Here is a 22,787-nt window from a genome sequence, read left to right on the forward strand (position 1 = left end):
GACTCGTACGGTGTGTCGGAAAAGTATGCGGTCATATTTATACAGCATGTATTAATGGAGTCGAGCATATAGAAAGAATGTATACGAACCCATGTCAGGGAATGTATTATTCATAAGTTACACGATAATATTTGCCACCGCGAGCCGACGTTCAAATTAGTGATCGGTGTTCGAAAGTTGTTCCTTATATAAAAATACGAACTCATATTCGTCGAACTACGGTCAAGCTCCGTCACGTTTTTAATACTAAATTTGTTACCAATCTGCTTCTGAGTCACAGATAACTCGGAAAGTTTAAGAGAACACGTCTTTTTCCCTCTGGTCTGTAGAAAATGTTTAGGCTTCGTTCGTTCCAAGAATTCTTGTATTAAATAACGCCTCGGAAATATCGATGAATACGATTTGACGAACTTCCTGCTTTTTTTTCTATGTCTGAATTATTGCATAACGCGAATACCGTGAATGATTCGTCTTAAATGTCCAAGGCGAGGGATTGCTGCAATTTATCGTATCATTTGATACGTAATGACTAACAAACAGAATGTAATGTTATGCAACGCTGTGTACGAGGGTCATTGGTCATTCAACCTAGTGTAGCATTGATACAATATAGTTACTGATTGGACTACGGAAACATGCAGCCTGACATGATTACCTTGGCTATCTACGTAGCGTGTGAAAGTACGTATTCTATCTAGTGCCAAGCGATAATATTAATTTAGTACTCGGTATTCGATCCTACATAGTTACTGTATATAATATTGACAAATTTTGTGTGTAATGGAATTACACAATCTTCAAAGAAGAAGGGGGACAGAAATAGTAAAAATAATTGATAACTAAAACATATGTAACGTGTGTATAAAAACCTATATGTATGCTTCTTGTTTATTTTCTTTGTTTTAGATGTTAGTTTTAGATAGGGATTTAATTTACGTATTTACGAATATTTTAATTATGAATTATTTTATTATTTTTGTTTCTTCTTCCTCTAATCTTACACAGATCATCAAGAGTACCTGAAGAATAGACATGATTCAAATAAATATAAAAATAGTTAAAAAAAAAGATATTTTTTGAAGTCCAAAATAAAACTCATCCAATGGAGAGTCAACAATATCCTTAGATTGAGAAAATTCGGAGTTCCTTCGATATTTCTGCCTCATATGATGCATAAGCCGATATTTTCGCTTCGCATCAACGAACAATCTTCTAACAAAGATGTAACGTAGTATTCTCATTAGTATAATGCTCTCCATACTACAATTTGCGTAATGTGTCTTAATAAATTCAATTGCTCCGGCTAAGCAGATGTCTCTCGGCGTGTAACAACATAACGCTGGCCGGTGTATATAACAAGCGATGAGATCCAGCATCGAGCGGTCTTCCATATAAAAGTACGTGCGTAGTCTAAGCATCGCGTCTAACAACGTGGATCGCATTACGGAGCGTGAATCACTTAATATTAATCTAGTACAGCCACGGCGAACATAGACTACGACCACATCCACGATACGATGATTGCCCCGTTCGTGGCTTGCGTGTTTGCTAGGAACCCTAGAGCAGACAAACAATGTACGTCCGCCATTTTGAGTATCAGACGTCCAGACAAATAAATGTACATCTCGACCGGGTATGATTAATACGAGGATGTGTCATTAAGCACTTGAACGACGAATGGCGGAGGGAATCTAATACTTTGCACTCAAAGCATAATTTTCAGTTAATAATCTAGCTAAAACTAAAGCATATCTTAGTTAACATCTATCACTCTTCAAAGTTAACTTGGAAGCATAAATTCGAGTTCATATTGGACGAACATTTTCATAAATTCAATTTTAATTTTCTTCCTTTCGATTCAGACACAAAATTTAATCTAACATCCAGATTTTACTTTTTTTAATGCAAAATTTATGTTTCATTTTCTAACTAAAACTAAAGCATTTTTTAGATATCTATAATTTTTTAAAATTAACTTGGAACCATACATTTGAGTTCATATTGAACGAACATTTTCATCAATTCCATTATAATTTTCTTCCTTTCGATTCAGACACAAAATTTAATCTAACATCCAGATTTTACTTTTTTTAATGCAAAATTTATGTTTCATTTTCTAACTAAAACTAAAGCATTTTCTTTTTTAGATAATATCTATAATTTTTTAAAATTAACTTGGAAGCATTTAAGTTCATATTGAACGAACATTTTCATAAATTCCATTTTAATTTTCCTCCTTTTGGTACTGACACAAAATTTAATTTAACATCCACATTTTACTCTTTTGGATGCAAAATTTATGCCTAGTTTTCATCATACCTCAAGTCATATTCAGGAATAATTAGATACCAGAGAAGATATTCCTGAAGAAGACGATATAGTATTAAACAACAATTACATAAATATAGTACCCATGAAAGAAAAATTTCCAATTAAATTCCTACCTAAAACTGACTTCACTTTAAATGATTTACACCAATCTCTATTAACCCTTTGCGGTCCGAATTTTCTGATTTCAGTACATTTTTGTCGAAACCTCACTCGACATTGGACCGCAAAGGGTTAAACTGACTTGACTCTTACTATCGATACAAAAAACCATACAGCAGATCTCAAATGATACCAATAAGGAAAAGAATAGCTCCTTCTAATTCCGAAGGAACGAAACTTCTAAACGCCACCCATTCGTCAAAAAATGCCATCGTTCGTGTGATTCGTCCATTGAAGTCTACGCGAAGTCTGGTGCTCGAAGTCAGGTTCGTTGGCTCGCGAGAGACACCGCTAGGAGTCTGAATGGATTAGCCTCAACGCGGAAAAACGAACGTCAGGCGTCACGAATGTAAATTCATCCTCGTGTCTGCGTGGCATCGCGGGGCATAACGCGTGCGTTATATAATAACGAATGGTAATGAAAAGCACTGGCCAGTAGTGGAAGGCTGGCTTGTGACGGGGCAGAAACGAGAGACAGGTTCAATCGTCGAATTAGACGCGCTCTATCTTCGTCCACGGAGCGGTTTCGTGCGGTGACTCGTTCGCAGACGCGATTACTGCAATAATATGTCGTTACACCTACTTGGGTCAATGGCCCACTTCTCACGGGAGGGGAGGGGACCGTGTAACGTATTGCTCATTTTTCATTCTGACAGCCGTCGACGCGTACGCGTCCCGATGAAAGGATTACGCAATTCGTCCATCGTCCACGTGGGGATAAACAACGAGGGTGAAGGAACCCTTTGATGTTTGGACGTTTATACTTTTCCGGTTTGTAACTTTAGGACGAATTTCTGAGAATTCAGAATTTCGGAGAATTGCCAGAGGGGATTTAAAGCGAAATAAAGAATTTTCTTTAAAGGACCAAAGATTAGAACGATTAGAGTTGTAACCGAGTTCTTGAAAGCCATCAACCTCGGAATGTAACACTGTAAATAAATCATGAATCAATCATGAAATAAATAAGTATAAATTAGTCATAAGGCATAAGGCTGTGGAAAGCAACACAAAGACCGAGTAACCCTCTAACTCTCTTATACCTCAAACTATGTAATAAATATATTAAATATATATGTATATAAATATATATTAAGCATGGTACAAGGGCTTATGAACTAGCGATGATTCAAAGCCATTTTTCTGTTTCTAATAAAAAAAAATTATTTATGTATATACAATTGGGGGGGGGGGGGGGGTTATACCTCCACCGTACAAGCTCCTGATACGGTTTTGAAAAATATTGGGTTTAGAATGTTTCTACCTTGATGTGCGAGTATCTTTTTCGATTGTTAAGTGAATTGCTGTCTTTGGGGATGTAATGCAAGTATCGCAATTTGAAAGATATAGGGTTGGAATGTTTTTGACTTATTATATTAATTTAATTTAACTGATAAAAGTACTGCTTTGATTATCATTGGATTTGTATATAAGAGGTAGTTATAGTTTTATACTAAAAGAAGATTCAAAATTCAGTAAAATTCTGAATTAGGTGGACTGGAAAGTAATGTAGTTTCCGCGAATCTCAATACTTATTTATCATTCATCAGCTCATTGATTTTCACCGATCTGGTATACGAAATTTGAACACTATATTTGAAAAGGCTATCGATAACGAAGGTGATTGCATACTTGATTAAAAATAGAAACTAATTAAGAATGTATCTGTTTTAATTGCATGTAAAAGAAATCACATTACTTTTCGGTCCTCCTAATAAAATAAATTGTTTTACAATGCAGTGTTAAACTACAGTTAGAATTAAAAAAAAACATTTCAAAGGTAAATGATGGAAGAAAGAGAACCCCTAAAATCAAACGTCAAATAATTTATCTCCAATAACTAATAATATCCTTAACCTCTGTCTAATAATACATAATAATTCCTTATCCCTCCAAAAATTGTAAAAAATTCCAAATATAAAATCTCGGAATGCTTCAAAAATTCTCCTATTTATGTTTCAAACACGCTGTTATTTTTTTATTTCAGAGAACGCAGATTGCACGACGATTCGTTGCCGCGAGGGTCAGACGTGTCTGACAGAGATGAAGTCGGGTCGACCACGTTGCGTGACCTGCACCTATCGTTGCCCCAGGAAGCGCGAGCGCGTCCGGAACCGGACGCACCGCGATCGGGATCCATCGGCGACCATGTTGTGCGCCACCAACAATATCACCTATCCCAGTTGGTGTCACATCGTCAAGGACGCCTGCGTTACCGGCTTCGTCCTCGAGACGCGATACGCCGGCCCCTGCAACGCCTACGACACCTCTCCATTTTACATCGGTAAGTCCCTCGGCACGCGATTACGTGGATGAGCTCGTAGTCAATGAATGCTGCTCGTTTCTTAGCGAAACTGGTTGATAAGCATGATGATCCGCGCCGCAAGCTTGTCGAATAACTTCGTTTCCATTCGATAAAGCCCCGATTTAACAGGGCCCGATTTAAAGGAGTAGTAAACCCTTGAAATCCCCCGGGAAACCGTTATTGAGATTATTACGTGTTCCATTTGGACGGAGCATTCACCGTACGATGAACAATAAACTTGGTAAGTTTCATGTTATCGTCGGTTATTCAGTTCTTAGGAATGCCGGGATAAAGGAAGAATGGTGTTTACAATCCCAAGGCTTGGCTACCTCCTTATATGCTTATACTGTACTGAGGCCCTTGGTACCTCCATCACGGCCATTTTGTGATCGGAATTTTAAGATGTGGTTGTTTTGATATTGGAGTGAAAGCAGAAATGGATAACTCCAGGCTCTCTTTAGGACGGAATTAAATATACGATCTATAGGGGATCTATGATAAGGAAAATCGAAGCAACGGGAAGAGGCAGTATAAAATGGTTGAAGCACAAAATACTCGAGGTGTCTCTAGAATAATTCTCCAATACTTCGTACTCTTCAAGAAGCGACAGAATCAAATTTCATCTTTAGCTGTTCCTTCTCGAGAAGCAATGTAAACAAACGTCCACGAAAACCATCACACACGATGGGGATACCTGGTAACAATTTTCCAAGTAAACAACAGTATCTACAATTAATTAACCCTTTGAGTGCCAAGGAGCGAAATATCGTTGCTCGAAGCTGCAAGTGCTATAACTTATTAAGAATGACTCCAATAACAATAGAGGCCCAATAAAAAGTTCCGGTCTTATTTCTTTAATATACAATTGTATGTGAACGCTTATTTCAAAAGCATACGTTTACATATAACAATGACGAATAAAGAAAAAATAACTGAAAAGATTAATTTCAACAGACAACAAATTATGTTTATTCACAAAGAATAATTCAAGTTCAGGTTTTCGTGAAAATATTTTCTTTATACAAATATATATTTCGTTAAACCAATAACGTTTTATTTTTATTTGTTTAGTAAGAAAGGAAGTCCGACATGTTTTTAGTATCGTGTATTCACGAACCTTAGAATAAAATTGATCGAAATATTTTTGTTTACAATGATGAGTCTTCGCTTAAAATTATCTGGCATTTCTTGGACTCCCCACAAATCCCTGCGTTCAAGTAAAGGAATAGCTAGTAAACAAATGGTTCGAGTTGGTAGCACGTTCGTACCTTCCACCGTCCTCGACTATGCCGGATGAATTATACGTCTGTCGCGTAAACAGTTGGAAGATGTCACCAGGATAACGCGTCGGCAGGCATCAGCATGACGGATGCGCGTGAAGAGCGTGTCGAATGGTACGCGAGGCGTTTCAGCAAATTCGTTAAGTTCCGAGCGTTCCCATGGCCGGCCGAGCGGGGCGACAATGGTAGGAAGCGTATGAGAAATGAGATTGTACGGGAGAACGACACGCAAGCGGAACTCTAGAATTCCACGGCTAGTTCTCCGTCGAGTTTTCGCGATTGACTGTGTTTAACGGGCGAGACAAGCGAGCGCGTGGGCGCGTATATTCTCAGAGGCGACTCGAACAAGGCGAATTCCAGGCTGGATTACGACGATCGCTCGCTCCGCGGACGGCTTCGTGAATGGTCCACGCCTCCGAAGGAAAAAGATAAATGACCAGACGCAGTATCCCGCTTTATCACGGCATGGGAAACGCTCGTGGCCCTCACGGCGTCCTCGATTCCTCGCTAAACGCGAAACGAAATCAGGATGGAACGTGTCGACGGACGCATTGGGTGCTTTCCAATTGCGATATACCTAGACGCTATCGTACACACGACGACACCAGGTGCGTTCCAATTGCTGTAATCATCGACGCAACGCTACTATGTAAACTTGTGTGTGTGCGTTTTTTTATTTACTTATTGTCGGATCAGCTTGTAAACCATTTACCGATCATACTTGTACTAGAGATCATGTTTTCTAGTGACGCTTAGTTGAAAGTTAGTAACACTATAAAAAGATGTTATGATACGGTAACATTCAAGTTTTTTGAACTTGAACTAGTATCAGCAGAGGTAGACGACAAATCAACAGCAATTGCTATAATTATATTATCTTCCATGTCCGATTATGACACATTATGTGTATCATTTTTAAGATTACACAGGGTGTCCCAGAATTGGTGTAGGAACCGGCAATAGCTGAGACGATTCTGAACTATAATTTCCTTTGCAACAATGTCGGATGGTGCTTCGTTTTTGAATTATTAATGAAAAACCACCGATCAATCACAGCGCCTCAGCTGGTTTGGCGTTCTGGCTCGAGCTAGCCGCTCACGACTGAGCGCGCGCTACTCAGGCTCTGTGATTGGTCGGTGGTTTTAATAATTCAAAAACGAAGCACCATCCGACATTGTTGGAAAGGAAATTATGGTTCAGAATCGTCTCAGCTACCCCCATTTCTATTAATACAATTAATATATACCATAAATTATTACTATACAACTTGTGTTGCTAAATTCTGTATTGGATATCTATTTAACAACATTTAATAATATTAAATATTTCGAGTCCCATATTCAATTTTATAGTGGAACTATGGGATCGTTTAGATAGAAAAGTTCGGAAAGAATATATAATATATCAAAAACGTTCATGGCGAAATATTACAAAATAAATGAGGAAATATGACTTCAGATACAATGAAGAAGTTAATAGTATCCAAGTTTGGTCAAAGATTGGAATTAATAACATTATCCAGTTATCTCTATAGTTTCATTACTAAAAGAATAATTAATAAAATATATTTGCTAATGCAACATAAACATATCGAAACAGATGATATTATTGATATGAATTCAATCGCTACTTTTATTAAATATTTATTTCTATTAAGAAACTGTCCACATACTTCTGCGCGAGTGTGTATGTGTCAAGATGTGTTAAGCAATTGGAAAGCATCTATTGTTACTATATCTGGTCGTGGGGGAACGTTGGCTATGAAACGGACCACGATGGATTCTTTTCCAGCCGAGACTTGCCAAAGACCACGCGTCCCGCTTCGATACGGATGCGTGAGTATCGGTATCGGATGAGTGGAGAATGCAGACTCGGTTACGACGAGCACCGAGCTGTGGGGGAGGAAGGGGTGGGGTTCAACAACGTTTACTCGTTGTAACCATTATTCACTTTATCAGTGTTGAGTTGAATATCGTTTTGTTTAATTCTTAATAGTAGATCCAATTTAGATCAATATAGTCAAGCAAGGGTCTAAAAAGAGACGTCATCACCTGATTACATGATTACGTTGATAGTTAAATATGATACTGCAAGTTCGTTATGGAAGTAGAATTAGCATACACGTACATCTCATATGATTCTTGAATTTGTATTATATGATCATCAGGTCTTTACTTGGAACATTTTACGAGGCGGATTTATAATTACTTCAGGTGGACACGTGGTTGGATTAGGATAGAAAACGTTTGCGAATATATTACTGGTTATAAATCCCGATTCACTAGTATGGAGGTTTTTTTATAGTGGTTGGGAATATAGAGTATACTGTAGGTAAGAAACGATAATGCAGAACACCTGGTCGGTACGACGAATTGATTTATTGGTAGCGCAGTAAATGTGTGCGAAGTTAGCCCCGCACTTTTCGAATTTTTAGTTTTTCTTTCTTGTGCCGTATTGTGCTATATTTGTGCTGAATTGTGCCGTAAATAAGACATCGATAACATCAATAACAATTAAGAAAAGAAATAAGGGAAATAAGCCGAAGCTGTCGGCAAAGATCAAACAACGCGGGAACTTCATGATAAATGCACACTTTCAATCCCGAACTTGTGCAGTTATCGAGGCATTACTGCACTCTGCTACCCGCGAGCGCGTACGAATGCGAATGCAAATTCTTAACGTCTGATTCCTAACTTTGCCAACGCTGCGAAATCTGGCGATCTGACGAGATTTTGTAATTAGGAAAAGTTGTTGTGCTAGTCTACCACAATCCGGCACAATCGAAGAAAATTCGGAAATATCAAAATTTTTAATCACCGCCACATTTTTTTTTTGTTAATTTTTATTGACTCTCGAGCTAATCCCAATTTTTAACGCACGTGTCTCGGGTATCGTAAGTAGCACAATTTAGCACAACTTGCAGAATTCGATTGTCTGTCGTCGTTCGCAAATTGTGCGAATATTAAATTTTTGATTCCTTAAAATTCAACATTTTTTATCTGCAAAATGAGTAGAGATAACGAGTTTCTATCGATGCCACAATGTGGCACAAGTTAGTACGCATCTTTCTGTAGAAAAAAAAGTTTGTTTCGACAAAAGTGCGGGACTAGTATAATTTTGGTTTTATTTCTTTTCTTAATTGATATCGATGTTATCGATCTCTCATTTACGGCACAATTCAGCAGAAATACAGCACAACACGGCGCAAAAAAGAAAAACTCAAAATTCGAAAAGTGCGGGGCTATCAAAAATTTTGTTTTGTTCAATTTTCTTTAGTAAGCTTTGACTTACAGAGTTGCGGTTTACGGCACAATTCAGCACAAATAGAGCATAACACGGCACAAGAAAGAAAAACTCAAAATTCGAAAAGTGCGGGACTAACTTCACATGCGCAGTAATGATATTATCATAATTGAGATGAAATATTTTTAATAGTGGCTACCTTGTAGATTTATCCCTGAGGACTCCTACATTTTCTTCATTACTTATTGAATTGTCACTCCGAATCTCTGGTTTAATTATTTTCTTTATCATCGTCACGGTATCCAAGATTGTTGACAATTGTTATCGCGTAAAAGGGAACGAATGCAGCCGAACAAATTCAATACATAATATTTTCGTTCTTCCAAATAGCTCCATAAACTATCGAAAGACATTCCCTCGTCCGAGCCACCACGTTTGCGTGGATATAGAAACCTGTTGCACGTTGCGCAGAAACGAGAAGCTTTACGCATCGATTTATAGCACTCTAAATTAACCATTTTGAAACGGAATTTACGGTCCTATACCGAACGCAAATGTATAACATTTCGAACACGAACAAAATTTATAGAAACCAGTAGTTTAACTTGTCATGTAAATTTTCAGTAACAAAGTTGCATTCGCTCGCTCTATATAAAACCACCGTACTAATAATTATCCTATCGATATTTATCGGGCAATTTCACGCGTGTCTTTAATCTAAAACTGAGCTATTTGAGCCTCTATTATGGCTACTGAAAAGTTTCCCAGGTATTCAAGCTGTAAAAGTTTAACTACTTAGTAGAAGATATATTATCTTCGATACGGCTACTTAGAAACACGATTACTTCCAGATTATACTCAATGAAAAATGCTGCATATATTTGCATTCACAGCAGCGCCCCGCGAACGCAATTGAACGCAAGACTCTTTTATGCTGCATACACGAATGTATCGTAATTGCATCAGGAAGTGATACAATGTTCACTGTTGCGCAAACTATAAGAGAGATTGTAACACGTTCCTGAACAGTAGTTTTTGAATAGTTCGCATTGTCGCTACGCAGTTAACCATAGAGACAGAATAACGGTGAAACATTTGTGCTTGGATTCGTATGCGCACTCAAATTGGACTCTGCGACGCGTATTTGATACAATTATTAATATTTGCATGTTGGAGGTGGGGATAAGTTCGATTTTATGAGCTTTTCATGAGCCGAGCTTTACTCGGAAGGAAGCTCAAGTCGGCTCAAAATATTTTCCAAGAATTTATATTTAAAAACTCGAATGAATATTATATTGAAACCTAATTGGCTTGAGAAGTTAGAATCACTTGAATCACTTGACTTTGTCAAGTCCACATGACGTCCAAGTCATTCACCACCTGACTCGAGACTCCACCAGTCTCGCCTTGCTTGAAAGTTTACAAACGAAGACTTGAAGACCCGAATCGCTATCCTGCCAACGTAATAACCTTCCTTCCCAATCAATTTAATAACAATCCCTCCAATTGATCGTTCGATCATCATAATAACGATCCCGTTTGCTTGGCCGTTTGTTCCAGAGGAGGACAACACCTCGAGCAACTATGGCGTTGGCCTGGCGGACGAAGACGCGAGATTCAAGGACGCAGAATCGAAGTCCTTGTCGTACAACGGCCAGACGCATCGTTCCCTGACATTATCGTAGCGCGCGATCGATCGCGATCGATCGATCCACATAGCTGCAAGATAAGTCGTAGGATCCCTCTCTGTCTCTCACTCTCTCTCTCTGTCTGTATCTCGACTGTTTAGGGGAATCCCACGGAGACGACGCGCGAATTTCGATGCCTGGCCATCGATGCGCGATCCTCCAGGGATCTTGAGGACGAGAAAAACGACGGCAAACCGGACACGTCGCGCTTCCTGAAGCCGGGAGGATGCATTTTGAACGCGTATGGCCATTAGTTCTCGTGAACGAGAGGCTCGCGCGAGATAAGCTAGATTAAGGGCGGATCAGTATTCTTTTCTCCGTTTTGCGGAGCGAAAAGCGCGGAGGTACGGCGAATTAACGACGAATTAATACTTTCGCAGTTGCGAAAGCGGGGTTAGGAGAAGCTGGAAGAAGTCACGAGTCAAGTACCAGGGGAAACTTGTAGGTTGGTTGACTTATGCTGGAGGGCAGCTGTTAGCAATAAACAATCTTTTGGTATTATATTAACACATTGTTGACCGGCAATTTTATATAGAAGCGACTTCGTGTCACCGGCTATTATTTCGTAATTGACTGTGAAGTTGAAACAATCTAAATAAACTCCAATAAACTTTATTTATATTCCATCAACATAACGATCTGAAATGAAAAACCGACAGGTCTAAACGCAAAGCTTCTGCAATGTTTTATATCGCTTTGGATTTCATAAATTCAAATAGATAATACAAGTGCAGACACGAGTTTACTCGTGACCGGTCAACAACGTGTTAAGTCATCCCATAAGTTCGTGCTGCAGACTGTGTCAATATTTAATTAAAAAACTACAGAAATTTTATAGTGACGGTATAATGACTATGTCATAAAGGTGGGAAAATATTGTAAAACGAGAGAGATTACCTTTTTTTTATAACACTTAAGGGTATGTTTTACATACGAATTCAAGTAGCAGAAGAATAAGTGGCATGATCTTGCGGGACGACCTAATACAATTTTATTATAAATCAGGACGTCTCATAAATTTTTGATTATTTAAAGCGTGGAAATTGTTAGGGCAATGTAGGGATGATCAGTGGCCTACCAGCTCAGATCACCAATCATCACAGGCATATATTCAATCTTCTACCGATGAAGCAAGCTTGACTAGAATGGTTATTATTTTACAGTTTACATGAATTTCAAGGATGATTAATTCTGGAACTTCCCATTTAAATCGTTTATTAACCTTTTCGGTAGTTTGCGCGAGTATACTCGTCAAATTATTTTGTTCTTGTCGTGCTCAAGAAGAGTTAACTCATTAACTCATTAACAATAACTTCATCCAATTTAACTCGTCTTGAGCACAACAAGAACAAAATAATTTGACGAGTATACTCGCGCAGACCACCGAAAAGGTTAAGAGCAAGGAGGACAATCATGTAGTCTTCTCCTTTGACATATTTCGAGGCCATTCCCTGATGACCCAAGTCCAAGTGGCACTGTTCCATCAGACTCCCACGCGAAAGTGTTAAATATCGTCGGAAAAACTGTTTCGTCACCTTCAAGGGACTTTCGAAGTTAGTTTTTCAGGCGTAGCGATGTACTTGTTATCACTCGAGGAGCGTAGATTCCAGACACTTTGAATCGTAGAGCTCAAAGAGGATAGGACGCACAGCTAACTTGTTCATCGCATAAACCATTTAACACACTCGCAGAGTTCTAATGGTCTGAATAAATTTCAACGGGCGTCGCACGACCGTCCATGATCGAAGCCTGCGTACTCTCGCGAAGGTTCATTCGTCCGCAAACTGAGCCCAACTCTGGCGCCGCTACTAAAGAAATCATTGGAAGAGGAACGAGATTCCAGCACGACGAGGAATTTTGTGAAGGAAAATAGCGATGCGTGAGAAACGAGAAGCGATGGGTTAATTAGGTGTTGTTTATAATTGTTTATTTATTTTGAAATATTCCCGGCCTGCTGAAATCTGTAGGGCCTGTTCTGTCCAGAATCGTTCTCAAATGTAAACTGATCACGAAAGGAACTCGTTTCTAATTTACGTACACATCAAACTTCGACGAACGGGAGAAATTGACTATTCGGCGTCACGTGGCTCGTCGAATTTATTTATTTTAAAAGACTTGCATAAATCTGAAGAGTCGATAACGAAGGTACGGAGGTTTTAACGATACGAACCTAAATTCTCGTCGGAGTGTTTTATTATCCATGCGAAGTTACGGTACGCTTCGTCGGAAGAAAAATCAGCGAATTTTAAACGATATCAGATTCACGTTGCGTGGGATGTTATCACTGGAATGGTCACGTGAGGCCGTGGTATTCGTGAAAAAAAAAAATAGAGGATTAAATAGAGGACTAATTTCGCGGCGAGCCAGTATTTATTATTCAGCGTCGCGTGACGGAGGCACGTAGATTCACACTCGACGAATAAGCTGAAACCCGATTAACCCGTCTGAATGCAACTTTTCAAGCATAAATATTTATATGCACTCGTGTGGAGCATTCGAAGTTATTAAAACATTCTATACAACTCGTAAAACTGTTTGATTTAAGGAACCGTGGAAGCCATTTGTTTGAAAATTAATGAATTCTCTTTCGTTCGCTAGGCTTGTAAAAAAAAAAAACAAAAAAAAAACAAACGGACAAAACGTTCGATTGCTTGTCAAAATCGTACACCGTTGAATATTTAATGGACAGGTCATGGACAGGTTGAGCGAGTTGCAGATTTGCAGTATTTCTTTTCTTATCGAAGATTTAGAACGCTCGGCGAATGATCGGTACGCGAACCTTACGCGCTCGAATTCGCGGATACTGTTTTTCGATGGATCGACGATCGCGTTACCGAGTGAACAATCTCGATCGGCCCGTCAGTATTCTTTTTTATCGCGTAATTTCTGTGGTTGTATTCGGGAAAATAATTGTAATTGTTTCCACTTTCTTTCATATTCTATCGCGACAGTTTTCTGCGCGGATGTTGCAAGGGGGTGAGGAGGATTGTCGCGACGATTCGATTTAAGTTTAAGAAAGCATTATCGTGTAATAAATTATTGGAACGTCGTGTGTTCATTGATTTAACTGCTTGGCATTCTAAGATCGATATTTACGTTTAACGAATAACGGCTTTCGATGGTAGAATTTTCGTTAAGTTAAAGGAACGTACTTTTTCAGTCCAATGGGCTTATCATTATTCTCGGTATCTGGGTATAACGGTTTTAATTGAAAATAATTGTAATAAAATGAAAATATTGTGAAATGTTTCCATACGATACTCAAAAATCTGACGATTTCGCTATCGCGATATAATATCGAAATAAAAATAAATGTAAAAATACAATTATTCACAGACACTGTCGCGAGAGCTGAAAGTGTACGACTGTACGTCCCGCTTGCAACCCTTTCGATTAATATTTTTTAAGCGACAATCGGAATTTCGCCAAGGAAATTGGGTGTTTTTCGCGTCTATGAATTTTATCTGATCCAAGGGAGGTATTTCACGCTTAGAAATGACGCTTGACGATCCGCGCAGCCGTGTTGGGCGCGTTTTGAAACCGGGCGCGAAATTATTATACGGTCCATATCTATATCTTCGGCATTAGTCTGCAACAGTTTCGTTCCAAGTGCCTCCAGTCTGGCGCCAGTAGAATTCACATAATATTCGTACTTAATTTATTTTAGTTTTACGGCCAGCGTTAAGAGCTGCACTTATTCGCGCGCAATTTTATCGACCGCTGTCACGTATCTGTCACTTTTTTTTCTCCTATTTTTTTTTTTTCATTTCTCCATAGGCAAACGTATATTGTCGATGCAATGCGCGTGTCATTTTCTCGCTACCGCGACATAGTTATGGCGCAGGTTCGTTAAGGAGGGATCGCCGTGGCAAATGGAATACCGAGACGACGAATAATTTATCGGGAAATGATAGACCAGGCGCCGACATTTGTGTCACGGCGATAATTTACAAGCGTTATGAATCTTCTGTGATTCCATTAAAATCCGTGGTAAGACATACCTTCGTTAGGTCTGATATAAACTGTTCCCTTTACTCGTAGAGGTGAAGCAACTCGGGTACTTGGAAAATATTTTACTCGCGGGAATATGTGAATGAGAAAATGTTAGGTGAAACGTGTAAATGCGAATTTCTTTTTAGGGTTCTAGTATCTTAATGGGGATGTCTGGTAGTTCTGTCAGTTTTATTTGAAAATTAATGAAACCTAACCAAGATCAGATATAACTATTTGAGTCGAGAAGTTAGTTTATGGAGCTTCTGTGAATCTGAGAAAATCCGTGGGAAGGCTCGTTGGTTCTAATTAAAACTGTCTCCCTGAGGGAGATGAAACTGCTCCAGTAAATACCTCATTTGAGGGAATACATAAATGAGCGAAAGCGAGGCGCAACTTAAGAATATTAATTTTGGTTGTTGTAACATATTTGTTATTGGAAAATTAATATATACCTCTTGAATGATATACTTCTGTCTATCGACTGCGTAAGTTTTATTTAAAAATTTATGAAGTTTAATGTAGACCAGTTGGGAAATTAGTTTATTTGTGTTATGAATCTCCTTCGACATATAGAATTAATTTAAGTAAATATAATTTAATTAAATATGCATCTAGTTCGGACGAAAATTTGATGCATACCTTATAAAATTATTTTTGGTATATTCTGCTCGACATTTCAGAACATGTTAATTCAACAAAATGTTATTTGAAGTGACACAATTTTTTTTTATCTCTGAACGATTCATAGCCAAATTTTTCGCTGCCTCTACAAATTAATAAACAGAGGTTTAATTGCTATATTTATTTTAAAAGTGATGTACGGTCACTCTTGGTTATAAAAACACTGTTTTATTTCGGTATTGCCAGAAATGGTCATATAACAAATTTGCATACGTTTCAGATCACAGAGAGATAAAACAAGCGTATTACCATTTGGCAATAATTTGGAATCGAACGAAACGCGAATTCTTAGACGTCTCGAAGTGAGAAAATTTGAAATTGCGCTGCAATAAAAAGAAAAATTGGCTCGTATAATTTTTTCTGCTTACGAGACCAGACTTTCATACTCCATGGTAGCTCTCGAGGCTTTTCCAATTATTTCTTTTTGCGTCTATCACTGTCCCGCAAAGATATTTACTCGTCCATACTTCATGCAAACAATCATCTCACAATTTAAAATATCGACACCCGAATAACCACGTCAAAAAGAAAAATTCAATTTCTACAATAACTTTCAAACTTATCGCAATTATTTGTTTTGATATATATCAGCGTTAAGTTCTTCGTCTATTTTCGCTACCTACTTAAAACAATCAATTGATTTTACACTTTCGAGGCTCAACGTTCAAATGACTCTTGTTAAAATTCAGTTATGCGTTCAGAAAGTCCAGTTATTTATTTATACAAGCTTCCCCGATGTGAAAGAGTCGCGGCAAAAGTGTAAAACATTTTTAAATGCCATTTTTAAAATTAACCGATGCTTGGGTTAAGAATGATATGTACTTTTGTCGTAAAATGACCCATCTTTCGACGAGATTCCAAAGGAATTCTAAACTCTCGCTTTCTCCGTTCGCCGTCCGCAATTTTTATCCGTTTCTTTCCTCGGACGGGCCATGAGACTGCGATTTTGCGGAATGCAAACTTCTCATGGCTGCCATCCACGCGAAACAATTAACGTTCCTGACAGGCGCAAAAGTGTTCCAAGAAACGGGCAGACATCGCGACACCCTACCCCCCTCGCCCATTGCAAAACTACAGGATCGGAATTATTTTGTAACGGAGTAAAGCGCAACCATAAAACGGAAATGGGCACAATTTTTGTTCTTCTTGTAATTAGCTGTTCGTGGACATATCGACAACTCTAATTGGTTACTCACGATTGGGTTAAAACTGGCAAGTACTTGTTATAATTTTTGGAAAAGTTTAGTTTCATTTACAAATGTTGTAATACCATTCAATCGAATAAAATGGTTTGATTTTATTCGTCGTTCGTTACTCGAATAAAATATAAATTTATTCGAATAATAATTTTATTTCATTTCATTGAGTAACGAAACAAAATGGAATCAAGAAGATTTGAACGCTATTAAATGAACCACAGGCGATCTCTTCAGCGACGAGAACGATCCGATCGAGTTGGGTGAACTTTTATTCTCGCGAGTGGCCTGTTAATTAGTTTATTTACACTCGAATATATTATCTTCTCGAGGAACCCATTCAAATGATTATTTATTCGTTAATTTTTATCTGTTTCGTTGTTTTTTAGTGAAGTTAGATTTTATTTTAAATGTATTCTAGCGAGTCGTGAAACTAGACGTTTGTTATTCACAAAACGAAAAGTCAAAAATATTGAGAAATTGAAGATTAAATATATACGTAAATTATGTTAAATTGTATCTAATTTTCAAATTATATGTACGGTAGACGTGTAGCTTGTAAGTTGTTTCGATCATTAATCCCACAAGTCAGGGATGTAATTTGTGGGAAAATCGAAAAGAAAATTAAAAAAAGAAAATAAGTGGAAAATGTGGAATATAATTGTTGAGTATCGTGCTATATTTTAAGGGAAAAAAGTCAAGTACTTGATCATGTCTTGAGTGAAAATCTGTTACCTTTCTGTTTGTGTTTTTAAGAACTCAGGTGTTCAAATTAATACAGTGGAATTTCATAATTTCATTCGTGCTCTGAATAACCTAATAATTTGAGTATCTATTTGATTGTGCTCTTATATTTGTGTACACGAACCTTTCCCTCGCCTTTTTTTCCTGACCTCACTTTCTAATTTTTCGTTCGTCCCATTTCCTTGTATTTCTATTTTCTAGTCTACCATTCTACGAATTAATCTCAATTTCTCTTACTTTTCAAAGCTCTGTATCATTCTCATACCTAAGTCGTACATAAATTTCTTTCGCAGAACCACTTTCCATTCGTCCAAACACAGACAACCAATTCGAAATTTTATTACTGCAAGGCCAAAAATATCGTAGAATTTCGAGAATTCCAAAAACGCGAAATAATTTCAATGTGTTATCGAACATTTATTCTCGGAATGGTTTTATGGCCCTCCTTCACAATCGAAGAACGGTTTCATCGTCTAACCATCTAAAATTTCTTACGCATACGTTTTACTATCATTCTCATTTACAATCTGTAGAATAAAATCCTTAATTAACAGATAAATAAAATTACTCTGTGCATTCAGGATATGGGTATTTATTTTACGTGACGAATCATTATGCAACGGTTATCGCACGACTCTGTGCATTCATGTATCAATAATATTTCTGTTTAACACTCGACAATTTTAAACGAGACCTGCTACCACTTAATACTACAAACACAAGCAGAAACAAAATTTCATATTGACCAAAGCCATTATCAAGTCCGGCAGCATTTATAAAATTTGATTTTCTCGAAAACGAAGCCCCTCCCCCACACCTCACCCCCCGTCCCACGAAGATCGACTTATTTTTTCCAGGGAAGTGCCGTTTCTTCTCGAATCTACCACGAATTGCGTTTCCCCAGCTTGTAAAACGACACGCGTTACATTCGAGGAACCACGCGAAACTTACTTGAATTGTCGAATTTTGTAGGAACGAATTTCAATCCGTACATTTATTTTTCGTTCTCGCAGAGTGACACGCAACGATCAGCCGCGCTATATTCGTACTCATTTATTCCAGCACCCGTTCAGACCAGTATTCGATATTTCGATGGCTACATTGTCACGCGCGTTCTTATCACCTATTACAGCGACTACGATCGAAACTAGTCGGTCGTATCGCGAAATAGGACAATTGCGAAAACGCAATGATCGCCGTACTATATACAAAAAAAAAAAAAAGAAAAGAACGAAGAAAATAAAAAATAAAGAAACAGGAGGACAGGAATTCGCGACACGACATTCGACAGTGTCTACGGAATGCTAGACGACTATAAACGGTAAAAATTCATTTAGATGGAAATGCAATTGTATGCGATAATATAGTTCCTGTATTATACATAACATATATAAATTTAATATAAATTATTATATAGTAGCTTTATGATATTAATAGTAGTACGTTACTGCGAACCAAAAAAAAAAAAAAAATGTTACACGTGTCGCGCATTGATATCTGTCGTAATTTAATCGTCGATGTCGATTCAAAGGTGTATAATCCGAGCGTTTTTTTAGAGGTTTTTAAGGGATGTTTTCATTGAACGTGGGGGGTGGAGGAGAAACGAAAGCGTAGTGTCGACGAGGGACAATAAAGAAAAACTAGCTGATAATTGTGTACGTGCTCTTGTTCTCTTTTATCAGGGATGAGGAGAATGGTGAAAGAGAAATAGAGACGAGGGAAATCGGTGGAAGTCGTGCGAAAATCCATTCCTGGCTTTCAATTTTATCTCCTTGTGCTTCGAGTTTTTATTTTTTTTGGAGTGGACATTGATCGAGTGGTCAACAAATTTCGTCATTTCATTTTATGTATCTTGCCTAAGTAATTCTGAATTTATAAAACGGTGACCGATTTTATTTGAAGTTAATTCTCTTTTTTTTTTTATGAAAATAATTACCCCCATGTATTGATAATTGGAGGAAATATTCATTCACGAATCGGGATGTTCAATAAAGGAAAGAGAAAACGAAAGGACTGATCGGTGATTTAATGACATTAGTGCCAATTAGAGTCACGTATAATAATATTACGCGTATGATATGTAGGTCCAGTAATTGTAATTATTGGTGTAAATTAAGCACTCGAATCTTTCGCTAAAATCGTCGTGCTCATTTTCTAACTATCCCTATTTCTACGCGTGCGCGTATGTCGTGCGCTGTGCACAATTTGAATACGATTATATTTGTACCAACAGTAATTGGGTTATTATTGCATACTTGGCAAGTGTTATTTATGGAGCCGTGAAATATTGATGGTGATCAGAAATTTAAATTGCAGGATGCGGTGTAATTCGTGTTGCGACAGAAATGATTTAATTTATAATTTTATATTAGGAATTTCTGATTTAAAATACGAACGACAATGGTTCATATTAAATAAAAAATAAAAATTTCCACTTAAACTTAAATGATATCCTAATCGTTTAAAAAACAATTACTTTCTATTTTGTTGTAAAACAAATTACATCGCTTATTGCAAAAACATACTGCTAAAAAAAAATACACAGTGTCTCAGAACGATCACACAATTACTCCACAAACAATTTACGTAACCTTAAATTGTTATATTTTTCATACTGCGCGCGCACGATCCTCGAATATTGTAATTTTATATCTTTATCGTTGCCTTTTATCCATCACAATGTAAACATTATTTATTTTCTCTAAATATTATTACGTAATGTTTCGTTCGAACTTCATTTTAAGTTAGATAACATTGTAAGAAATTTTATAGATGACTCGTTACTATTGCTTAATTTATTTAGTAAGACCCCCTCGTTTAAATTATAACGTCGTTAGTATTTATCAAGACTGTACTCTCAGTTAATTTATTGTAATACTCATTTCGCTAATCTTTTTTCTATTTCTATCAACTCTGAGCGCTGATTAGGATAAACATGATTTATGCAAATACCTAAACGGACGTTACATTCGTGCAATGAATACGAGAATGCATCGATCGTTTGATTACGAAATACATTATTGTGTATATAAATTAAAACATTTGCTCCTTTAATTTAAAAAAAAAAACAAACTATCAAAGGCTTTTGATTAAAAATATAATTTAAATTCAAAGCAATTGGGACGTTAAATTTGATTAGGTATGGACGTGTAAAGGGTATCAGTTACACCTCAGAAAATATATGAAAGTGGAATGAAATCAAATTTTGCAATAAATAATAAATTAAATTTGGTAACGTAATATATATTTGAGGATATCTTTGTTACTACATTATGGTATCTGAAACTAAACAAGTAAAGTGATTGGAATTGTGTATTATATTAAAAGAATGAAAAAGAACAAAATATAAAAAATTTATATCAAATTATTTTCGTAATTTTTCCACAACTTTAGAACAACACACAGATATGAAAAACAGATAGAAAATAAAAAAGAAACAGAAATTCTTTAAAACACAAATACTGATATCCTTTCCGTTTCAATTCTATCTAAGTTCACAGAGATGGGCAAGATTATTATCTAAATAAAGATCTCGAATAACGAATAAAGAAACATCTTCGGCATTATTTCCTCGATAAAAAATACAATTCAAGCTCTCCAACCAATCTCTAAACAAATAAATTGAGTAACTTTTATTCGATCTGAATAATCGTTGAGAATAAAGAGTTCTTATTCGTTATCTGTTGTTCGAAAAAAATCCTGCCCCGTCTCTGTTCGATATTCTGCACGATTAGTGTAAACGTTCGTACATTTCCAGCGACAGCCCGATGTGTAACGCGATAGGAGAAAAAAAGGAACCCCTTGTAAATTAAGTGTCTCGTTAGCTTCCAAGGAACCGTAAGGTTAAGTTATCGATCGACGGGAGGCAAAGAGGATCGAGAAACGTAGGATAGATCGGGCCAGAACGTTTAACATAAGAGATAGGATCCGTGCACGTCGGTGTACCTACGTTGAAATAAATTGACACGCGAATCATTGTAAAGGGTAACACAGTCGGGACGCCGTTTCTGCGAGAGAACGTTCAATTAAATTGATCGCAAAAACAGGATAGCCTATAATCTTTAATTAATTTCTAAGTTTCAAGAATGCTTTATCTAGGCGGTAACGAGATGGATTAACTTATAAATAAATGAATAAATTTATATGTATACATATTATATGTATTCGCAAGACGCGTGTCTTGTTGTATGTATATATACATATGTGTCTGTATGTGTGTATGTGGATGTATATACATACATATACATATATATCAGTAGCAACCTACTTTCAAGACTGTGGAACATCATAGGTGTATAAATGTTTAAATAAATTATTATAACGTGGCAATCAATCGTCGACATGATTATTTATCTATTCCCCTCCTCGTTCGCGAAGAATATGATACCTCGACGTAAGAACGGATTTTTCTCTTTATATAAAAAGAGGAATGGTACTCTCCACTATATTATCTTTAAGGGGGCATTTCACTGTGAACGCACAAAAAAAAGCATATATTCAATCATTTTTTTCTCAGGAACTATTGCATAAAATTGAATGAATGTTTTTCCTCCTTAAGGGTATGATTAAGGAAAGTAAATAAAAAAATTTTTTTTTGTAAAAAATATTTCGTCATTTATTTACAAAATAACATGCATGTGTACAATAAAAAAAAAAGTTATCCACTAGCACAGGTGATTTTGGCTCTCCTGGTAATTTGAAACGGAAAATCGAAAAAGTTTATTAAACTATGTCGTCACACCTATGGTCGGAACCTCCAAGTAGTTGATATTTTGATTTTTACTTACAATTTCACCTGATTTACGGTACAAAAAAAGTGTTTTTTTCTCTCTCTCTTTCACACGAAACGCTGCCATTTTGTTTATTTTCGATGAAATAAATAAGTGGAGGTTCCGACGATAGGTGTGACGACATAGTTTAATAAACTTTTTCGATTTTCTGTTTCAGATTACCAGGAGAGCCAAAATCACCTGCGCCAGCGGATAACATTTTTTTTTGCATTTGCATATTATTTTGTAAATAAATGACGAAATATTTTTTACCGAAAAAAAATTTTTTATTTACTTTCCTTAATCATACCTTTAAGGGGGAAAAATATTTATTCAATTTTATGCAATAGTTCCTGAGAAAAAAATTATTGTAAATATGCTTTTTTTTGTGCGTTCACAGT

The 22,787-nt window shown here is 36.9% G+C and overlaps 1 protein-coding gene and 1 long non-coding RNA gene across 3 annotated transcripts in view; one reads left to right on the forward strand and one right to left on the reverse strand.

Annotated features, from left to right (window-relative positions):
• Window positions 1–21,939, forward strand: part of LOC128879342 (follistatin) — an 89,172-nt gene extending 67,233 nt beyond the window's left edge. For both annotated transcript variants that reach the window (XM_054128397.1, XM_054128398.1), the window contains 2 exons: window positions 4,475–4,771; window positions 10,876–21,939. In XM_054128397.1, coding sequence (XP_053984372.1) covers window positions 4,475–4,771; window positions 10,876–11,000 — 422 coding nt within the window. In that variant the 3' untranslated portion in view covers window positions 11,001–21,939. The remainder of the gene's footprint in view (window positions 1–4,474; window positions 4,772–10,875) is intronic.
• The window catches only part of LOC128879344 (uncharacterized), a 34,607-nt gene that overhangs the window by 10,883 nt on the left and 937 nt on the right, over window positions 1–22,787 (reverse strand). The gene's annotated exons all lie outside the window — the stretch shown is intronic.

Source organism: Hylaeus volcanicus, chromosome 7, assembly GCF_026283585.1.
Source record: "Hylaeus volcanicus isolate JK05 chromosome 7, UHH_iyHylVolc1.0_haploid, whole genome shotgun sequence".
In the NCBI taxonomy this organism is placed as follows: domain Eukaryota; kingdom Metazoa; phylum Arthropoda; class Insecta; order Hymenoptera; family Colletidae; genus Hylaeus; species Hylaeus volcanicus.